Source organism: Berghia stephanieae, chromosome 9, assembly GCF_034508935.2.
Source record: "Berghia stephanieae isolate SIO BIC M18660-M18661 chromosome 9, UCSD_Bste_1.3, whole genome shotgun sequence".
NCBI classification, from domain to species: domain Eukaryota; kingdom Metazoa; phylum Mollusca; class Gastropoda; order Nudibranchia; family Aeolidiidae; genus Berghia; species Berghia stephanieae.
The window spans coordinates 21,681,004-21,702,551 of NC_088368.1; the positions used below are offsets into that span (position 1 = coordinate 21,681,004).

The 21,548-nt window shown below is 36.0% G+C and overlaps 1 protein-coding gene across 2 annotated transcripts in view; it reads left to right on the forward strand.

The window, feature by feature from the left end:
- Window positions 1-20,575, forward strand: part of LOC144979857 (uncharacterized) — a 34,288-nt gene extending 13,713 nt beyond the window's left edge. The window contains exons 8-18 of one of the 2 annotated variants that reach the window (XM_078927076.1): window positions 533-611; window positions 1,813-1,894; window positions 4,971-5,091; window positions 6,097-6,179; window positions 7,584-7,647; window positions 8,917-9,045; window positions 10,185-10,245; window positions 15,271-15,391; window positions 16,677-16,821; window positions 18,318-18,395; window positions 20,191-20,575. In XM_078927076.1, coding sequence (XP_078783202.1) covers window positions 533-611; window positions 1,813-1,894; window positions 4,971-5,091; window positions 6,097-6,179; window positions 7,584-7,647; window positions 8,917-9,045; window positions 10,185-10,245; window positions 15,271-15,391; window positions 16,677-16,821; window positions 18,318-18,395; window positions 20,191-20,346 — 1,119 coding nt within the window. In that variant the 3' untranslated portion in view covers window positions 20,347-20,575. Of the gene's footprint in view, window positions 1-532; window positions 612-1,812; window positions 1,895-4,970; window positions 5,092-6,096; window positions 6,180-7,583; window positions 7,648-8,916; window positions 9,046-10,184; window positions 10,315-15,270; window positions 15,392-16,676; window positions 16,822-18,317; window positions 18,396-20,190 lie in introns of both variants that reach the window. The other variant, XM_078927075.1, reaches the window with a different exon arrangement.
- The last annotated feature ends 973 nt before the right edge of the window (window positions 20,576-21,548 follow it).

Genomic DNA, 21,548 nt, shown 5'->3' on the forward strand with positions numbered 1-21,548 from the left:
CTAATATCATTCATATTTTGTAATGTAAATGAAAAGTAAATGAGGATAGAATCAAATAAAGTTACTGCCCTACCCAACAGTGGCTGTAGAAAGCACTATAGTAAGTAAGAAGTTTTATGCTCACTCATTGATTGTACAGTAAGAATGATGAAGTTAATAGGGTTCAACAGTCGTGATGTCACTTCCCTCATAATGATGCATGGTAACTGGTTCTAAACTATCGGAACAATGGCGGATGTCATAATCTCCATTGCCGCCCTTATGAAATATTTTTCCGACAAGCATAAAAGTGTATCCAGAGGAGAAAAACATTATAAATCTGATCATGATTTAACTTTTATACATTCTGATCATATGACACGTGAAAAAGTTCTACCACCATGAAGAATAAAAAGTACCGATTTTCTTTGTATAGAACCAAGTTGCTGGTTGCTGGATGGACGTGACATCAGACTATTGAATCCTACTGACAGCATCTTTTCTTTTTTTTTTGATTTTACATTTGTTTTTTGTTTTTTTTTCTCCATTCCAGATTGCCGAACTCTTGTTTTTTGTCATTGACAACAAAAATCGATCTATCGTTTCACTGAGTGAAATTGCCTACTTAACAGGTTTGTATGAATTTATTTTTTTTGTTCTGTGTAAATTGAAGATTACACAGGGTGTCCACTAGAGTCAGAAAGTCGAAGATTACACAGGGTGTCCACTAAAGTCAGAAAGTCGAAGATTACACAGGGTGTCCACTAAAGTCAGAAAGTCAAAGATTACACAGGGTGTCCACTAAAGTCAGAAAGTCGAAGATTACACAGGGTGTCCACTAGAGTCAGAAAGTCGAAGATTACACAGGGTGTCCACTAAAGTCAGAAAGTCGAAGATTACACAGGGTGTCCACTAAAGTCAGAAAGTTTAAGATTACACAGGGTGTCCACTAGAGTCAGAAAGTCGAAGATTACACAGGACTAAAGTCAGAAAGTCGAAGATTACACAGGGTGTCCACTAAAGTCAGAAAGTCGAAGATTACACAGGGTGTCCACTAAAGTCAGAAAGTCGAAGATTACACAGGGTGTCCACTAAAGTCAGAAAGTCAAATTTGGGCAGAAATCGGCTTCAATGGTAGGAGAAATCGATAACAGGTTGGGGATAAAAATTTTGAAACAAAAAATAAAATCTATAACAATAAAACAAAACACAAACAAAAGTCTAGTCTACTCTATTGCAAAGTATTTTTTTCGGACAGAGACAACGCTGTTAACGGCCAGGTACTTATTTTACACCTGAGTATGGTGAGAGAATATGAGTAAAGAGCCTTCTCCAAGAACTCAACTATGCGCAGAGCAAGGCTCGAACCCAGGACTTTTAGATCCGAAAGCGACTGTCATACCACAGGATCGCATAGCTGCACTGATGGGGTAGCTGGGTCTGTTAAATCTGTCGAGAACTACTTTCTGATGGACAAAAGTCAAAGTGATTCTAAGCTACTAGAAGCCGTGGACTGTAAAAAGTAATAAACAAAAATAACAATGAAAACATTGTCTTCGAATATTTCTCTATAGTTGATTTGATTTCTAGTAATGTATTTATGTTTTCATTGTTGTTTTCTGTTGTTGGCTGAAGAAGGGTTTTGAGTCCAAAATGTCCTGTGTTTGGTATTTTGTTCTTTTATTTAAAGCTGTTTTGTTCATTTTTGTTTATTCCTTTTTTTTTTTTTTTTTTTTTTTATGATAGGCCTAATGGCTCTCAAGGACTACTTTATATCTTTAAGGCCATGAATTTAACGTTTAGTCTAATTTTTAAAAATATTTTATTTTTCAGGTGGAGGACGTCCAATTTTTGTGGTTTTTATTAATTTATGTGGACCAGTAGAGAAAGTCTGTGATGAAAAATTATCTACAAGGTATAGGATCTGGTATATTTTTATTTTGGGGAGGGGGATGGTTGAAATTGGGGTTTTTTGGGGGTTTTTTTTTCACTGTTTACATTTTTGGTGTTTATTTAGACTAGCTTTTGGCCTGCTGAAGAAGTAATTTCAGTGATAATGATGGTGACGGACATTTTTGATGATTATTACCAATATGAAGATGATGATGATAATTATGATTATGATGTTGATGAGGCAATGATGACGATGATGAAGATGATGTAGATGATGCTGTTAATGATTATCATACTGGTGATAATATTGCTGAGGGTGGTTATGATCTTGTTAATGATATTAATTGTGATGATGATGATGATGATGATTGCGAGTGTTTTGGCAGTAATGTAGTAGGTGATGATTTTAATCATGTTATTGATGTCGATGATGATAATGGTGGTTGTTAATTGTCCAGTTTTTAATGTAAATATTATTTTAAAAAAAATAAAAGTCAGGGGTAACATTGTTTTCTGTATCTGTATGGTTGGCGCTGAAGAAACCAATGGTCTGGTCGTATTTCAACGGTGTCCTCATTGGGCGTGGGCCCATGTCAGTCGGGCCTTGAAATCGTTTAGGTGTGGTGCCATGATGACCAGTTCATCCAGCCCATTCCACTCCAAGATAGTTCTAATGAAGAGAGAAGTTTTGTACAGCCCTTGTTAAGTTATGTAGATGCCCGATTATTTTGTTAATTTCTATATGATTTATTTAACTGCAATTCTGATCGTCTGTCTCTTTGGACAGGTAAAGGGAAGAATAAAAAAAAGAATGGAAACAGGAAATAGCAGTACAGCAGTTATGGGATATTAATACTAACAGTACTGTAGTTATAAAACATGTAGAATTATGGTTTCACATTTATTATTAACTAATATATACATGATGAGATTATACTCAACAGCCATATGTTAAATTTTTGCCAACGAGCATAGAATTACTGGCAAATCTAAAAATTCTCAAACTACTTTTTACAGATTGATATAATATGAGTAACTCGCAAACCTTTTTTAAAAATTAAGTGTAATTCTATCACCAGTTGTTAGAGCATAATGATTGGTCCTTAATTTGACCTTGTCCTTGGTAATCACCATCTGGCCACCCTGTTGCCAGATTCATTTGCATGCACCTACAGACTTTATTACCAGACTGATTATTTATCTTTGATGGCAAAAAAGATTCAACTCAAAACCATGTTAATTTCCACAATACAGTTGTGTAAGTAATAAATAAAATAGATGAGTGCTTGTTCGTAATAGCCTTTAATTCTCATCAAATATTGCAGGTTTTCCACGAGTATATAGGGAATGAGATTAACGGAAGAGTAGCGTCACTTGATTGGACGTCACCGGTGGAGAAGTTATTTGTAAACAAACCAACTACAAGCCAAGCACTCCAAATACAAAATTTATTAGTCATATTTCTGTACAAAAATGCATAACGTTGATTATGATATGCATTTTTGTACAGAAATATGAATAATAAATTTTGTATTTGGAGCGCTTGGCTTGTAGTTGGTTTGTTTACAAATAACTTCTCCCCCGGTGACATCCAATCAAGGGATGCTACTCTTCCGCTAATCTCATTCCCTATATACATATTGGGTATGAGAAAAAAAAATCCGGAAAAGTTTAGAAGCCTATAACTGCCATACCATAAATGATGCAAGTCTGAAATTTCGCCACAACCATACCAATTTATATATATATATATATATATATATATATATATATATATATATATATATATATATAATATATATATATATATATATATATATATATATATATATATATACAGTAAAATTACTTTAAACTGAAAGAAGCTAAACCGAAATATACCTTAAACCGCAAAGAATGTAATAAATTGTACTAGTTCCTTCATTATCTTTGTACTAATTCTTACGATGAACCGAAATACTTCTAAGAAGGACTTTCTTTAAACCGAAACAATTTGAGACCACCTTCCTTTATTCTCTCTCAATTTTTCTTCAAAAATTGGGGAAGGTGGCCACACGTAATAATGCCAGGCGATATTAAACAAAGAGCGTAAGTAAAAGTATAAGATGAGGGTGATGGGTGGGGTGGGGGTGGGGGGTAGGCAAACACTGCACTTGGGCTCGGCCAACACCACAATCGCACAGACTGGAAAAGGAAGACAGCGGGTGACTGGCAGGCGAAAAATGAGGAAAGAGGAGGAGTTGGGGTGTAGAATCACGCAAGCGAGATGTTCTCGCTCGTGTGTTGATGCTTTGGAACTGACTGGATTTTAAACACGAGAATAAGGAAGGGGGGGGGGGGGGGTAGACAACTTACCATTGACATGCCATTTCATTTCCACTTTGTTTAAGTGTGTGTGTGTGAGGGGGGGGGGTCTATGAAATTAGGCCTTTGAACCTAATGGCTTTTCAACAAAAGAGAGATGCCTAGTAGACAGCTTAGCATTGACACGCCTTTTCATTTCCATTTCACTTCACCTCTGAATAGCTGCGCGTCATTCATTATCAATTATCGCACAAGAACTTTCGATCTTATTTTAGTTTTGCATTTTACTAAAAGAAAGCACTGTGCTTAAACGTTGGAGTTTAAAATTAAAATACTATGTGAAGTCGATGAAAAAAAAGTTGATCAAGACAGAGATATGTAAAAAACACGGCATCCCGAACTCAACTCTTTCAACAATTTTGAATTGAAAACGAAAATCCCCAAAAATATTTTTAAAACATACCAAAAAAATTAAAAATTCATGGTTACGAAGATGGCATTTATTCAATAACTCCATTTAACGGAAAACCCATGATACCATTAAATGAGCAAATTCCTTAAAAAGTTACTACCATTGAAAAACATTGCAAAACCGGGAACTTGCTTTAAACCGAAATGGTTTAGAAGGTCCCCAAAATTTCGGTTTAAAGTAATTCTACTGTATATATATATATATATAAAATATAAAATGTAACTCACATTATATGGTCAAGATGTTCGTTTCTGTGGCTTACGTCCACGTCTTCAGTCGGCATATATATATATTTATATATATAAAATATATGTTTATACAGAGAAATGGAAGACATCAAAAGGGCTCGAAACATCCTTGTAGACCTGGTGGAAAGAAACAGCATTCCTGTGTTTGAAGACATGAATTCAGCCCTCAACTGTGTCAGACTTCATGTCAATCAGGTAAGGATTATAAGGAATGAGATTAGCTGAAGAGTAGCGTCCCTTGATTGGACGTCACCCATAGTCTGTGACGTCACCGGCGGAAAAGTTATTAGAGAGAGAACGTCATGTTGGTTGTGCGCATGCGTCTCTCATCATCGCTTCCGGTGAAAGCGGCTTGAGGCACTTCAAAACCAAATTGATGTTCTCTCTGTAAGGTGACGTCCAATCAAGGGACGCTACTCTTCCGCTAATCTCATTTCCTATAGTCAGTGATTATAGTGATTGTGTGTTCAATTGGTGGTGGTCATGATATTAGTCGTAATAGTCACGGTTTTTTTATGGAGATTGAAGAGAGATATTAGTGTTATAGTTTGGTGGTTGTGATGGTGGTTATGATATTTGTGGTGATATTGGTGGTTTGTGATGGAGGCACGAGAGGGTGTTATTTTTGGGTAGTGGTGGTTGTGGTATTAGTGGTGATAGTTGTGTATTTTGATGGAGATAGAAGAGGAATATTAGTGTTATAGTTTGGTGGTGGTTGTGGTGGTGGTTATGATATTGGTGGTGATATTGGTGGTTTGTGATGGAGATATAAGAGGGTGTTATTTTTGGGTAGTGGTGGTTGTGGTATTAGTGGTAATAGTCGCAGTTTTTTGATCGAGATTGAAGAGGGGTATTAGTGATATAGTTTGGTTGTGGTGGTGGTTATGATATTTGTGGTGATATTGGTGGTTTGTGATGGGGATATATAAGAGGGTGTTATTTTTGGGTAGTGGTGGTTGTGGTATTAGTGGTGATAGTTGTGTTTTTTTATGGAGATAGAAAGGGTATATAATAGCATTTTCTCTTTCAAAAAAGATTGGAAAAATGCCTTAAAGGTGTCATGTCTCGTCCTATATGTAAAATTTTGCTGTTGTCGAGGAACTCTTTGTAAAATGCTTTGAGCACATTTATTCTTTTTAAAAAAAAAAAGAAAACTCAAGCAAGATCAAATATTTTATGATTAATTTATTTTTTTCTCAGGGCATCAGATTACAAGATTTGACACTGAAACATGGTGCAGAGCCGGTCAAATGTGGACATGCAATTTTAGGGGAGGCTCTGTTGTGAGTATATCAGACTGGCATGGAAATGTTTATGGTTTTGAGGCTGGCGATGAAATGTTTATGGTTTGGTGGCTGGCGATGAAATGTTTATGGTTTTGTGGCTGGTGATGAAATGTTTATGGTTTGTGGCTGGCGATGAAATGTTTATGGTATTGTGGCTGGTGATGAAATGTTTATGGTTTTGTGGCTGGCGATGAAGTGTTTATTGTTTTGTGGCTGGTGATGAAATGTTTATGGTTTTGTGGCTGGCGATGAAGTGTTTATGGTTTTGTGGCTGGTGATGAAATGTTTATGGTTTTGAGGCTGGCGATGAAATGTTTATGGTTTGGTGGCTGGCGATGAAGTGTTTATGGTTTTGTGGCTGGTGATGAAATGTTTATGGTTTGTGGCTGGTGATGAAATGTTTATGGTTTTGAGGCTGGTGAAGAAATGTTTATGGTTTTGTGGCTGGTGATGAAATGTTTATGGTTTTGTGGCTGGCGATGAAATGTTTATGGTTTTGAGGCTGGCGATGAAATGTTTATGGTTTGGTGGCTGGCGATGAAGTGTTTATGGTTTTGTGGCTGGTGATGAAATGTTTATGGTTTGTGGCTGGTGATGAAATGTTTATGGTTTTGAGGCTGGTGAAGAAATGTTTATGGTTTTGTGGCTGGTGATGAAATGTTTATGGTTTGTGGCTGGCGATGAAATGTTTATGGTTTTGTGGCTGGTGATGAAATGTTTATGGTTTTGTGGCTGGTGATGAAATGTTTATGGTTTTGTGGCTGGCGATGAAGTGTTTATGGTTTTGTGGCTGGTGATGAAATGTTTATGGTTTTGTGGCTGGTGATGAAATGTTTATGGTTTTGTGGCTGGCGATGAAGTGTTTATGGTTTTGTGGCTGGTGATGAAATGTTTATGGTTTTGTGGCTGGTGATGAAATGTTTATGGTTTTGTGGCTGTTGATGAAATGTTTATGGTTTTGAGGCTGGTGATGAAATGTTTATGGTTTTGTGGCTGGTGATGAAATGTTTATGGTTTTGAGGCAGGTGATGAAATGTTATGGTTTTGAGGCTGGTGATGAAATGTTTATGGTTTTGTGGCTGGTGATGAAATGTTTATGGTTTTGAGGCTGGTGATGAAATGTTTATGGTTTTGTGGCTGGTGATGAAATGTTTATGGTTTTGAGGTAGGTGATGAAATGTTTATGGTTTTGTGGCTGGTGATGAAATGTTTATGGTTTTGAGGCAGGGGATCCACTTTTCCCTCTAAAATCAGGATTTTCAATTCCCACCTTTGATTATCTTTTGTTTTTCTTCTCGTATTTAATATTATTGCTTTTTTAAAAAAAAATATGATCTTTTTTTCCTGCCTTATTTCTGACATTTGACACTAATTTCTTTTTTAAAAATTGTCTTTTACCAGAAAATTAAGGGAGACTTTCAACTCAGTGGTTGGGACAAACGAAGGTCAGATGAGTAAGGAAGATGTGAGTATACTGATGGTTGGAATAAATAAATAAATAAAATAAACAAAATTCCCTTTATTCATCTCAAAGGGGAAATTTGTCTGTAGGGTCTATTCTAAGGAAAGACTGGAATTTTAGCTCAGCACAGTGAGCTAAGGCATGGTGATTTGATCAAGGCCAACAGCGCAGCGGATAGTCAAGTACCTGAGTTGCTATGTGGTCTTGTGGTATGACACTCGCTTTCGGATTGGAAGATCCTGGGTTCGAGCCTCGCTCAGTGCATATTTGAGTCATTGGAAAAGGCTCTTTTCTCACATTCTCTCATCGTATTCAGGTGTAAAATGAGCACCTGGCCGTTAACACTGTTATCTCTGTCGGAAAAAAAATGTAATATTGCCTAACAGGCATCATGTCTCATTCTATGTGTTGCTGTTGGTCAGGGACCCTTTGTAAAGCACTTTGAGCACTTTTAGTGGATGTTGCTCTATATAAAAGCTCACATTTTTTTCGTTTTGTTTTTTTTTTTTTTTATCTTTCAGGAACAAAGCAAAGACCATACAGCTGTCATGGTGGTTGGGAGCACAAATTTTTGCAATCAATTTTACTGATTCATCTACCAAATTTGAAAACTATTGTTGAATTTTGTTTTCTTTCTTCTTCTTTTCCCTCATGATGTCTTTATGGCTAAAGGTCAACAAGATGCAGGAACGCTGTGGTCTTCCCAAGCTCATGCTGAGAGATCCAGAGAGCTTCGATTTTAGTGTAGTCCTCTTGGGCCAAATGGTCGCCCTTTCTTTGCGCATTGTACTTTGTTTCTGTCTTTCTACCACTAATTTACAAGGGGTCCCAATGGTGCACCTTTTTTTTTTTTTTCTAGCCCCATGTTTTTCATCAGTAATTAATTCGTTTTGGCATCTGGTTTTGTTAGGTCTGGTAGAATAGACTTTAATTCTATGGAAATGATAGCAAGCAAGTTTTATTGTCTCATAAATTCTACCGAAACTGTAATGAGCTCTAGCTTCATAGGCCTTATGGCTTTAAATTAATTGTTTGTTTTTGTTGTTTTTTTTTCAATTCATATGCTCCAACCTTTTTGTGAATCACCTCTGAAGGAAGAGACATGTAACCAGATCCCTACGATCTATCCTTTCCCATTTCTCTATGAAATAATGACTTTCAAATCTCACCTATGAAAAATATTTTTCCAAATTTTTGAAATATTTGAAAATATTTCATTATAAAACTGTTCACCCATCATCTTTTTTTTGTTTTTGTTTTTTTAATCATCAGTTTCGGCTTAGTTACCGTTGCTACACCAATCAAGAGTTCAATGTATCTTGGCTACATCAGCAGAGACCAAATAAATCAGACTTCAGCTTTGAAGAGTTCTGTGCCATCATCACAGAGTTTAAAAGGAGGGTTAGTACATTTTGTCACTTATTGATTTGTTGTTAACCACAGCAGGGTGAAAATGATTTTTATATAATTTTTTTTTTTTGCAGCTATGTGGTCTTGTGGTATGACACTTGCTTTCAAATCGGAAGGTACTGGGTTTGAGACTCGTTCAGCGTATAGTTGAGTCCTTGGAAAAGGCTCTTTACTCATATTCTCTCTCCGTACTCAGGTGTAAAATAAGTACCTGGCCATTAACAGCGTTGTCTATGTCAGATAAAATTGTAATATCGCCTAACAGGTGTCATGTTTTGTTCTACATGTTACTTGTTGTTGTTGGTCAGGAACCCCTTGTAAAGCGTTTCGTGGATATTGTACCATATAAAAGCTCAATTTTTAAAATATTTTTTTTAAAGCTGAAATAGAGTGTATAATATATAAATATATTTGTTTCATTGTCTAATATTAATATAAGAAATAATTTTTGAAAAGAATTCCAGGTCTTAGCTCACTCAATCCTAGAGATTTTTGCTACTTTTCAAAATTGGAAAAAATGTATTAAAAAAGGAGCATATATATATAGATAGTTTTATTCAACTATCATTAACATGCAAAAACTAAAATCATTAGCTTTGATACCACGCCTATAATTTGTCTCATAAAAATGTAATAAATTGACATGGGGGTAAAAGTAACCCCGGGTAAACTACGAATATAGTCGGTGTTAGGGTTGAGTGAGTTAAGAAGCCCTCAACAATGCGTTTATAGCTGTAATTTGTAAAGTGGACTTTAAAAAAAATATCTATATCTTGTCAATCCTGGGTTTTATTTGTTTTTCATGAATTCATATCCACACTTCTACCACGTCAGAGTATATTGTGTTTAGATGAATGCTGTAAAAATAATGGGGCTTAAAGGCAATCATTCAAAATTTTCCTCCCTTTTCAGTTTTTGGCACCATCAGCACTGAATGTTGGATAGAGGGAAAAGGATAAAATTTCTCTTATGAAATGTAGTTCTCGTTTGTCATACATTATTAGTTCAGTGTTTAAATTAATAATAAAGTTAGAAATATCATTTTTGCATCAAAATAGCCATAGGTGATATCTCCAATACAGCATAATTTAAGATTTGTTGGGTTTTTTTTTGTTTTTTTATTCCTGCAGAGACCCAATGTGGCATCTTCCATCTTGACCAAGCTGGCATCCCCTCTCATGTGGCTATTGGGTAGTAATGGCCGTTGTTGCGTCCCTTGCTATCCTCCGCCTCCTCCTCCTCCTCCACCTCCCCCTTCTAGTAATATAAGGCAACGATTGAGTTGCCACAATATCTCTGTAGACGTTGTCCTCCTGTGCACTAATTCGTCATTTCCTCATGGTTGTGGTACTAACCAGTCCAATGGAATTTCTTCCGACTTCAGTTACAGTTCTATAAAACATAACAATAGGGAATGAGATTAGCGGAAGAGTAGCGTCCCTTGATTGGACGTCACCTTACAGAGAGAACGTCAAAATGGTTTTGCGCATGCGTCTCTCTTGTCCTTGCTTTCGGTGAAGTGTCTCATGCCGCACAACCAACATGACGTTCTCTCTCTAATAACTTTTCCGCTCGTAACTTCCAATCAAGGGACGCTACTCTTCCGCTAATCTCATTCCCTATATTTATATCCCACCTTTCCCATGTTATAACTCAAGCCTCACAAATACAAAAATCAGCAATGGTTCACATGCCTTAAAACATTAAAATATAAAAATTCAAATTACAACTACGGTCACTAGAAATTGTCTTCTAATTTTATTTTTTTAATTTTTTAATCACCCAGACTAAAATCCTATTTGAGTCTATTGTTGATGTATTCCCATTTTGGGTTGGAAAACAAGAAATACAGAAATACAAATCCATAGTGTTGACATGAGACGTTGAGACGTTTTCTTCACTTTTATAATAAAAACATTTTAAACAAAAATGAATATAACAATAAAAGCTTCAAAATAGAACAAAATGCTTAATGGTAAACGTCCTGTGAGCTCAAGACCCATCTTCAGTAAAAAAAAATAAAAAAATAAAGAAATTAAAAACAAAAAAAAACAAAAACAGTTAAAATGGTGATCCTTCACATAAATAACAGATAATCCGAATTAGAGTTCTTAATGTAATTTATGTAGCGCAATATCCACTAAATGTGCTCAAAGCACATTACAAGGGGTCTCTAGCCAATTGCAGCACTTAAAATGTAAGACAAGACATGATGCCTGTAAGGCGATGTAACAATTATTTTTTTCAACAGAGACAATTCTGTTAATTTCCAAGCATTCTGTACATGAGTACAGTGAGAGAATGTGAGTAATGAGCCTTTTCCAAGGACTCTACTTTGTGCTGGTCAGAGCAGCACTTGAACCAAAGACCTACCTCTCCAAAGGCAAGTGTTTGTCCACCAGACCACGTAGCCACACAACTTTCTGCCATCATTTATCCTGACTGGAGCTGCAGAGACCTTTTATCCCATCAATCTGAATTTTATGTGAAGTATTTCTTTGTGCGGCTATGTGGTCTAGTGTTATGACACTTGCCTTCAGATTGGAAGGTCCTGATATTGAGTCCCACTCTGAGCGGTGCATAATTGAGTTGTTGGAAAAGGCTCTTAACTCACATTCTCTTACCGTACTCAGGTCTAAAATGAGTACATGGCTGTTAACAGTGTTGTCTCTGTTCGAAAAACTTGTAATATTGCCTTATAGTCATCATGTCTTGTCCTACATGTTAAGCGTTGATGTTGGCCAGGAATCCCTAGTAAAGAGCTATGAGAATGTTTAATGGATATTGTTCTAGGTAGAAATCAAATCTCAATTAAAAAATTTTAAAAAGTTTGTTGTTGGATGAAAAAGGATTTTAGGGCCTGAAATTTTCTATAATAAGTATTTTGGTTCTTTTAAAAACCTTTTACATTCAATTTTGATCAACACGTTTTACAATCCATATCCTCTAGCAGATTAGTTTTTATATTGATTTCTGTAAATATTTTATCATTTCCCACTTTGTAGTGTGTAATTACTTCTCAATACCGATAATTTTGTTTTAGAAACTTTTCTTGTCCTTTTTTTTTTTCGAAATCAATAATTCCTCTTGGTTCATTTCAAAAGTCAATAATTTTTCAAATTATTTATATCACTCCTGCCTACTTTTACATATCGTCCTTAATTGTTACGGAAATTTGATGAAAATTACGAACTTGAGGAAATGGAAGACATATTACGGATTTTGATTTCACAGCAGTTTGGTTGCAGTGTTAAAGAAAATAATTTTTTTCTTAAATTACCGCAGTTTTAGGGAGAGAAAAAAAAATTCCCTTTAAGTTATAAAGCTTACTGCTCAGTTCTATGCCCATGATAGTTAAGTCAATCACTGACTCGTAATGGTGGCCACCATCATTTAAGTTTATTTTATGTATAAAAGATTTAAGTGTATTTTATAATAATAATAATAATAATAATAATAATAATAATAATAATAATAATTATAATGAAATTTATTTATATTGCGCCCACTCCTCTATACAATAAAGCTCTAGGCGCATAACAATAACTTCAATCCATTCAAATTTCTCTCTCTCTCTCTCTCCCTCTCTCTCTCTCTTCTCTCTCTCTCTCTCTCTCTCTCTCTCTCTCTCTCTCTCTCTCTCTCTCTCTCTCTCTCTCTCTCTCTTCTCTCTCCTCTCTCTCTCTCTCTCTCTCTCTCTCTCTCTCTCTCTCTCTCTCTCTCTCTCTCTCTCTCTCTCCTCTCTCTCTCTCTCTCTCTCTCTCTCTCTCTCTCTCTTCTCTCTCCTCTCTCTCTCTCTCTCTCTCTCTCTCTCTCTCTCTCTCTCTCTCTCTCTCTCTCTCTCTCTCTCTCCTCTCTCTCTCTCTCTCTCTCTCTCTCTCTCTCTCTCTCTCTCTCTCTCTCTCTCTCTCTCTCTCTCTCTCTCTCTCTCTCTCTCTCTCTCTCTCTCTCTCTCTCTCTCTCTCTCTCTCTCTCCTCTCTCTCTCTCTCCTCTCCTCTCCTCTCTCTCCTCTCTCCTCCTCCTCTCTCTCTCTCCTCTCTCTCTCTCTCTCTCTCTCTCTCTCTCTCTCTCTCTCTCTCTCTCTCTCTCTCTCTCTCTCTCTCTCTCTCTCTCTCTCTCTCTCTCTCTATGCTATTTTAAAAAATTAATTACGACGCTGTTTATTGATGAATATGACTGAAAGTTGGCACACAGTTAGAAAAAAGGTCATTTTAGATTATGTCAAGCGACAAAACTCGTGCGATCACCAGAAGACAGTTAAAAATAAATTTTTACTGTTTGGAGTAAAATATTTCTAAAACTACCGGGCGTGGAGGTTTTGTCGCTGACAAGGTAATACATGAACATTTCTTCTTTTTGGTTGTAAAATTTCATATGAATATGACGAGTACTTTTCCTGTATTTTACAAAACACCATCCTAATTTGCTCTTCAAGTTTCAATCTTTTAATCCACTTATTATGCAAGATACAACCAAAGGTTGAAAAAAAAATGCCGAAAAAGCGTCCCATATTTTCGCGTTTTTTTCCTCTTTGCGGGTCATCCAAATAAATGACACCTTTGAAACTGCATAACTTGTTTATTTATGAATTGATTTTCAAAATTCAAAAACATTTTTACTCAGTGGATATAGGGCTTTGATTTTAGACAAAAGTTTTCCTCAAAAAGAGAAAAAAACATTTTTCATAGTCATTGCTAATATATATATATATACATATCCTATGATCATCGTCTGCTCAAATAAAATAACTAATAAATTAAGAATTCTCGAAATGAATAAGTTTTTAAGTGTTTGATGTATAAAAGATTTTTTTGGTTTGGTGTACTTTTACTGAAATTTTACCATTTACTATTGATAAATTCTGTTTTGATTCCTGATTTTTAAATTTTCAAGTAGACAGGTGTGGTATATGTTTGGTTTTTTTTTAGTTTACATTTAATTTGTTTATTCTCATTATTAATATTCTTCTTCTTCTTCTTCTTCTTCTTCTTCTTCTTCTTCTTCTTCTTCTTCTTCTTCTTCTTCTTCTTCTTCTTCTTCTTCTTCTTCTTCTTCTTCTTATCTTTATTATTATTATTATTATTTATTATTATTATTATTATTATTATTATTATTATTATTATCGTTATTATTATTATTAATTATTATTATTATTATTATTATTATTATTATTATTATTATTATTATTATTAATATTATTATTATATATTAATTATTATTATTATATATTATTATTATTGCTGTTGTTGTTATTATATAATAACTCTTCTGTTATTTATTGTTATTATTGTAACCATGATGAATTTCTCACATTAACCTAACCTGTTTCATAACCTAGTTGTTTGTAACTGTAAGAAATGATTTCTGTACCGAGGAAATTGAAAAGAAGAAAGAAGTCCAATAAAATTAAAACAAAATCAGGAGCTTTTATATTGCGCAGTAATCATCCAGTGTGCTCAAAGGGCTTTACGTGGTGTCTCAAGCCAACAGCAACACTTAACTTGGAGGATGAGACATGATGCCTGTAAGACGCTGTTACAATTTTTTTTTCGCAATAGAGGCAAAGTTGTTATCAGCCAGGTACTCATTTTACACCTCAGTGCTCTGAGAGAATGTGAGTAAAGAGCCATTTATAAAGGGCATAAAAATTTCACTATCCAGAGTGGAACTTGAACCAGGGACCTAGGGCTCCAAAGACCAGTGTCATACCACAAGACCACAAAGTTTCTGATTGTATTATGTTAGAATTGGAAGAGATGAAAGATGAAATAAAATAATATAAATAAGCACAAAACAAATGAACTTCAAGGACAAAAAATTCATATCTGATTTTAAAAATAATCAAACAAACAAAAATAGAAATAGTAACAAATTAACATATTATTTTATCAAGTGATTAAAACATCTTGAAATCTTTTCACTGGTGCTTATAGTCGTTAAAGTGTTTCATATTTCGTAAAATTCATGAAAAATAAATCAATAGTAAGCCAATCATGTCGGTCAAAGGCTTCTATTAGCCTGACTACATTATCTATGAAACATTTTTAAATGCCGACAATAAATAGATATTTGAATTGAATTGAATTGGAACTTGAAATATTAAAAAAAAAGTGTTTTAGAAAGCCATGAAAATTGTCATTTTATTTTAATCCTGATAAGTAAATAAATCCAATAGGATTTGTTCTGTTATAACAAAAATTTCCTTGTCTTTTCAGCCAAACTTAAAGGCAGCAACAGTCGTCCAGAAGTGAACGAGGAAGAAATTTACGACGTCTACTTAGGGGGCAGCTGTGGGGAAGCCAACTGGAGGGATGACATTGCTGTACCTTGTTTGAAGTAAGGACTCTCTAGTTGTCTCTGACGTTGCTGTACCTTGTTTGAAGTAAGGACTCTCTAGTTGTCTCTGACATTGCTGTACCTTGTTTGAAGTAAGGACTCTCTAGTTGTCTCTGACGTTGCTGTACCTTGTTTGAAGTAAGGACTCTCTAGTTGTCTCTGACATTGCTGTACCTTGTTTGAAGTAAGGACTCTCTAGTTGTCTCTGACATTGCTGTACCTTGTTTGAAGTAAGGACTCTCTAGTTGTCTCTGACATTGCTGTACCTTGTTTGAAGTAAGGACTCTCTAGTTGTCTCTGACATTGCTGTACCTTGTTTGAAGTAAGGACTCTCTAGTTGTCTCTGACATTGCTGTACCTTGTTTGAAGTAAGGACTCTCTAGTTGTCTCTGACATTGCTGTACCTTGTTTGAAGTAAGGACTCTCTAGTTGTCTCTGACATTGCTGTACCTTGTTTGAAGTAAGGACTCTCTAGTTGTCTCTGACATTGCTGTACCTTGTTTGAAGTAAGGACTCTCTAGTTGTCTCTGACATTGCTGTACCTTGTTTGAAGTAAGGACTCTCTAGTTGTCTCTGACATTGCTGTACCTTGTTTGAAGTAAGGACTCTCTAGTTGTCTCTGACATTGCTGTACCTTGTTTGAAGTAAGGACTCTCTAGTTGTCTCTGACGTTGCTGTACCTTGTTTGAAGTAAGGACTCTCTAGTTGTCTCTGACATTGCTGTACCTTGTTTGAAGTAAGGACTCTCTAGTTGAAGATAAAGATCTGAACAACTGTGTATGAAAGGTGCCAGACAAAGCAAGAAAGAAAAATAGAAGAAGAAAAAAAACCATCCCAAAAAATCAGTCTAGCTCGACTGGGGATCGAACCTCAGACCTTCTGATTCCCTGTCAAACGTGCTACCATTACACCACAGAGGCTCTTTAGTTTCTTTTATTCGATACTCTCTAGTTGTCTCTGTCGTTTGAAAAAAAAAAAAAATCTCTCTGAATTGTTTGTTTTTTCTTTTTGTCTGTTGCTTTGTTATAGTGTTTTGTGTCAAATTGCACAATCAGAATAAATAAATAACCTTAGAATGGCCAAATGTGACTTAAAAAGCAACACAGATTTCATGCGCACCGCAGAGGATCGTGATTCGTGGAGACAGCTGACAGGCAACGTGCTCAAGAGTACAAGCCACGATGGATGATGATCAGGGTTGAATGAGTTAACAGACAATCCACACCTGCCTCTTGCTGTTAAAATTTGAACATCGCTTTTCCTTTCCTTTCCTTTCTTTATTCAGACGTGCCGGCATTTCCTACTTGAACCCATCTGTGACCTCCTGGAGTGACCACCTGATTCCCATGCAGACGTCAGAGAGAGACAAGTGTCGTCTGCTGCTGTATGTCATTGCAGACCGTACCAGGGCCATCGGCGCTATGGTGGAGGTGTGTGTGTTTCATTGTTGCTCAGTTCTCTTTTTGTTTTGTTGAATATTTGTCATATCTCACCATCGAATGATGAAGAAGGGTTTGGAAAGTCTTTCTTATAAATTAATTTGACATCCCATTTCTATAAATTGGATGCGCCTATTTAACATTTCTCAGACTTCGTGTGAGTATTATCAACATATAATGTGGCTATGTGGTCTAGTGGTATGACACTCGCTTTCAGATCGGAAGGTCCTGGGTTCGAGCCTCGTACGACGCATAGTTGAGTCCTTGGAGAAGGCTCTTTACTCACATTCTTTCACCGTACTCAGGTGTAAAATGAGTACCTGGCCGTTAACAGCGTTGTTTCTGTCCGAAAAAATTGTAACATCGCCTAACAGGCGTCATGTCACGTCCTAACTATTAAATGTTGCTGTTGGCCCCTGACCCCTTGTAAAGCGCTTTGAGCACATTTAGTGGATATTGTGCTATATAAAAGCTCATTAAATTAAAATAATAATAATAATAATAATAATAATAATAATAATAATAATAATAATAATAATAATAATAATAATAATAGATACACTTATTCAGATCATTTTCAAAATTATAAAATGCCCTATGCGCTTTACATTGTTATTAATGAAAAAAAAAATCCAAATTCAATTTGTTTGAACATTTCACCTTCCCAAAATTTGATCTTATTCCATTTTAAATGACAATAACAACAAAATGGAATCTTCAATTTAATTTACAAAGTCAGATGATGTGGACGTTTTGGGTCTCCCCTTTGTCAACAAAAGACGATGAATGAAACACTAAAGATGATTCATCTGTCTTAGTAAATCAATTTGAATCTTTCACTCCATGTTATTTATGTTATTTAATATCTTCGAGCCTGAAGCAGCGACATTTGCATAATTACCTTTTATAAAGTTAATTCAATCCTTTTGTATGCTAGAATTTTCAGTGAATTCAACATTTTCACCAAACCAAAGCATCATTTGGGGGTCCCAATAGCTCAGTTGGTAGAGCACTCGCTTCACACACAAAGGGACCGAGATTCATCCCGGGTGCAGTCGAGATTTGTTTCTGACCCCCCCCCCCCCCCCCGCTCTGTCTACCCAGTAGTGAATGGGTAGCTGAGTCTGTTAGATTTGTCAGGAAAGTACTTTGCGATAAACTTGCATCCTATCCAGAGGATAACAAGAAATTGCTGTTGTCCGTTTCACGCTATAGAAACTGGGTTTAACTCCGGCTCCATGGGCCGAATGGCTCTGAAGGACTACTACAGTATCATGTAATCCAACATTCTCATTCACAACTTTAATTGATATTATGCTATCTAAAAGATCAAGGTTTTTGGTTTTTGCTTGTTTGTGTTTTTTCTTTTAATTAAAATAATTTTTTTATATGATCCAACTTATCATACATTAAAATTGAGACATTCAACAATATATGAAACATTGAATCAATCTTGACCTTCCTTGACCCTTTGGTCGTTGTTGCAGGCAAGCTACTACATTGGCAAAGGGTGCCGTGTCATCCTATGCTTGGAAGAGCTGTCTCCAACCATAGCTGGAGAACAGGTGAGATCCAGTTGACTATATCGTTGTTTTTATTGTTTTGTCTTTTGGGGGTCCCAATAGCTCAGTTGGTAGAGCATTCGCTACACATGCAAAGGGACCAAGATCGATCCCGGGTGAAGTCTTGATTTTTTCTGACCTTCCTGTCCACCCGGCAATGATTGGGTAACTGGGTCTGTTAGATCTGGTGGAAAGTACTTTGTGATAAACTAACGTCCTATCCCAACGGTAGTATGCAATTGCTATTGTCCGTTTCAGGCTGTAGAAACAGAGATAAACTCTGAAGGACTACTTTATTTGTCTATAACATCCCAGGACGTTTTACTTAAAGTGCCATACATTAGAGTGTTATGATCATGATTTGAGTATTAAGATATTTACCATTATTATTGTCACTGTCATCTTTGCCATTCCCATTGTCACTGACTACATCATCGTTATCATTATTATCCTCATCATCATCCTCATTATCATTATCCTTATCATCACTAAAGATAGAGAGAGGGGGGGGGGAGAAAGATAAATAAATATATGAAATCAATGCATTGGCAGTGCATACCTGCTTACTTTTACGGATCGTCCGTAATTGTTACGGAAATTAGGTAACAATTTCGGACATATGGAAATGGAAGAAATATTACGGATTTTGATTTCACAGCAATTTGGTCGTAGTATTAGAGAGAAAAAAGACAATTATTTTTTTTTTTATTTTAAGTTCCCGCAGTTATCAAAGAAAGAAAAAAAAAAATATTCCCTTAAAGTTATAAAGGCTACTGCTCAGTTCACGCCCGTGATAGCTTAGTCGATTGCCAGCTCGTAATGGTGGAGGTCAACAACATTTATTTTACGTATAGAAGGTTGTAGATACGCAGTATTTTTTTATATTTTTGTTGTTGTTGTTGTTGTTGGATTGTTGGTGGGGAGATAGGGGGAGTATAACTAAAATTGTACCATTTATTACTGATGAATTTTGTGTTGGCTACTGATTTTGAAATGTTCAAGTAGACAGGTATGGCAGTGAGAGAGTTGATGTGTGGTGGGTGGAACATTCAAACTGGTGTAGTTTCCCACTCTTCAGAGGTTAGCACAAATGAAGGAGGTTCTGTGGAGGGTAGCCAAGATAGGACATCAATGATGATAATTAATTTATCATCTTGATTGCTCTAAAGGTGGGGGGTGGGGGGGAGTTAATGCAATAAAACTGGGGCTTGTCTTATTACTTAACTTGAGCTTTTGTATAGTACAATATCCACTAAAAGTGCTCAAAGCGCTTTACAAGGGATCTAATAAATAGAGGTGCCTAAATGAGTCAATAAAATGGAGAGAAAGATAAAGGGAGTAAATCTGACTCATGAATGAACAACACAAACGACGTTTCGGGAAACGTCATTTGTTTTGTGTTGTTCATTCATGAGTCAGATTTACTCCCTTTATCTTTATCTCCATTTTACAAGGGATCCCTGACCTACAGAAAAACTTAACATATATAGGACGTTTCGTGACGCCTGTTAGGAGGTATTACAATTCTTTTCGGACAAAGTCAATGCTGTAAGAGCCAGGTACTCATTTTACACCTGAGTATGGTGAGAGAATGTGAGTAATGAACCTTCTCCAAGGCCTCAACTATGCATCGAGCGAGGCTCGAACCCAGGACCTTCTGATCTGAAAGTGAGTGTCATAACGCAAGACCACATACACTCTTATAGACAATCATTCAAAAATCTTCTCCTTTTTACTTTTTGTCACCATCAACAACTCTGATAATTTATTGATTGATTTGATTTATTTATTCGTACAGATCAGCGAGACTGCCATCAAAGACTACAATCGAGGCCGTAGTTACCTCAGTGATCTGTGTAGCCGAGAGACCGTACCTGTGTTTGACAGTATGTCAGCGTCATTGGAGTGTGTTATACATACCATAAGGGAGATAACCCAACAAACCTCATTATGACCCTAGCCCTTGATTTGGCTAGTCTCAAAAGGGAGATAATCCAACAAATCTCATTGTGACCCTAGCCCTTGATTTGGCTAGTGTCAAAAGGGAGATAATCCAACAAATCTCATTATGACCCTAGCCCTTGATTTGGCAAGCGTTGACTGACAAAACGAGCAGCATAATTTATCTTATCTTACTTACCAGCAGGTGGCCTCTGTATGTTGTCTTTGAAACAGGGTTTGGGGTTGAGAGAAAGGGGGAGGAGGGGGGGCGGGGGGGGGGGGGGGGGGGGGGGGGAGGGCGAGAGGGAAGAAATGACTTTGAATTGTTGCATTGTTCCAATTGAGTAGTTGATGAAATACTATACTAGTAACCTCTTCTCCCCCCTCCCCCCATCTCTCTCTCTCTCTCTCTCTCTCTCTCTCTCTCTCTCTCTCTCTCTCTCTCTCTCTCTCTCTCTCTCTCTCTCTCTCTCTCTCTCTCTATCTATCTTTCTATTACTGTCTTTCTCTTTCCCTCCCCATTTCCACATTCTACTTATGTCTTCTCATTATTTATAAAGCAACAATATTATAATGATTATTATGCATCCATTCTTTTTTTCCTGCTTTTCAACTATCCATTCATTATTCGTTCCACCTATAACAATGGCTTGTTGTGTCGAGGTACAAATAATTTAATAATTATAATTTTATAGCAATTATTATTATATCAATACATTATAACAATCATATTAATTATAGTAATAGCCTATACAAAAATGTCAAATGATAAACGGAAAACTCACTTAAAGACTTAACTCTCTCCTTACCAGCCATTTTCGGTATTATCCCCGAATCTTGACACCCACTCAATACAAAAATTATAATTTTCTTACAAACAGAAGAGCGACAAGTACATTCTATACATAATATTGTTCTACAAAATGAGTTCTACAACACAGTGCCAAGTTTTTATAGCTATAAAAATAATTTCTTTAAATTTTGTGATGTAGAAAAGAAATCAGAATGATAAAATTGTTGGTTGTTTCGTAACGAATGTGACGATTTTCTTATAGTTGGTAAGGAGAGGGTTAAAGACGTCTTATTCATTCCACAATTTAATGAAGAACTGGCGTGATTAGGGGTAGCGGAGTCTTTTTGGGAGAAATTTTTACTATCTCTTTTGTTTTTATTTATTGATAAACTCTGGCATTATTCTCTCCCTTTGATTCCATT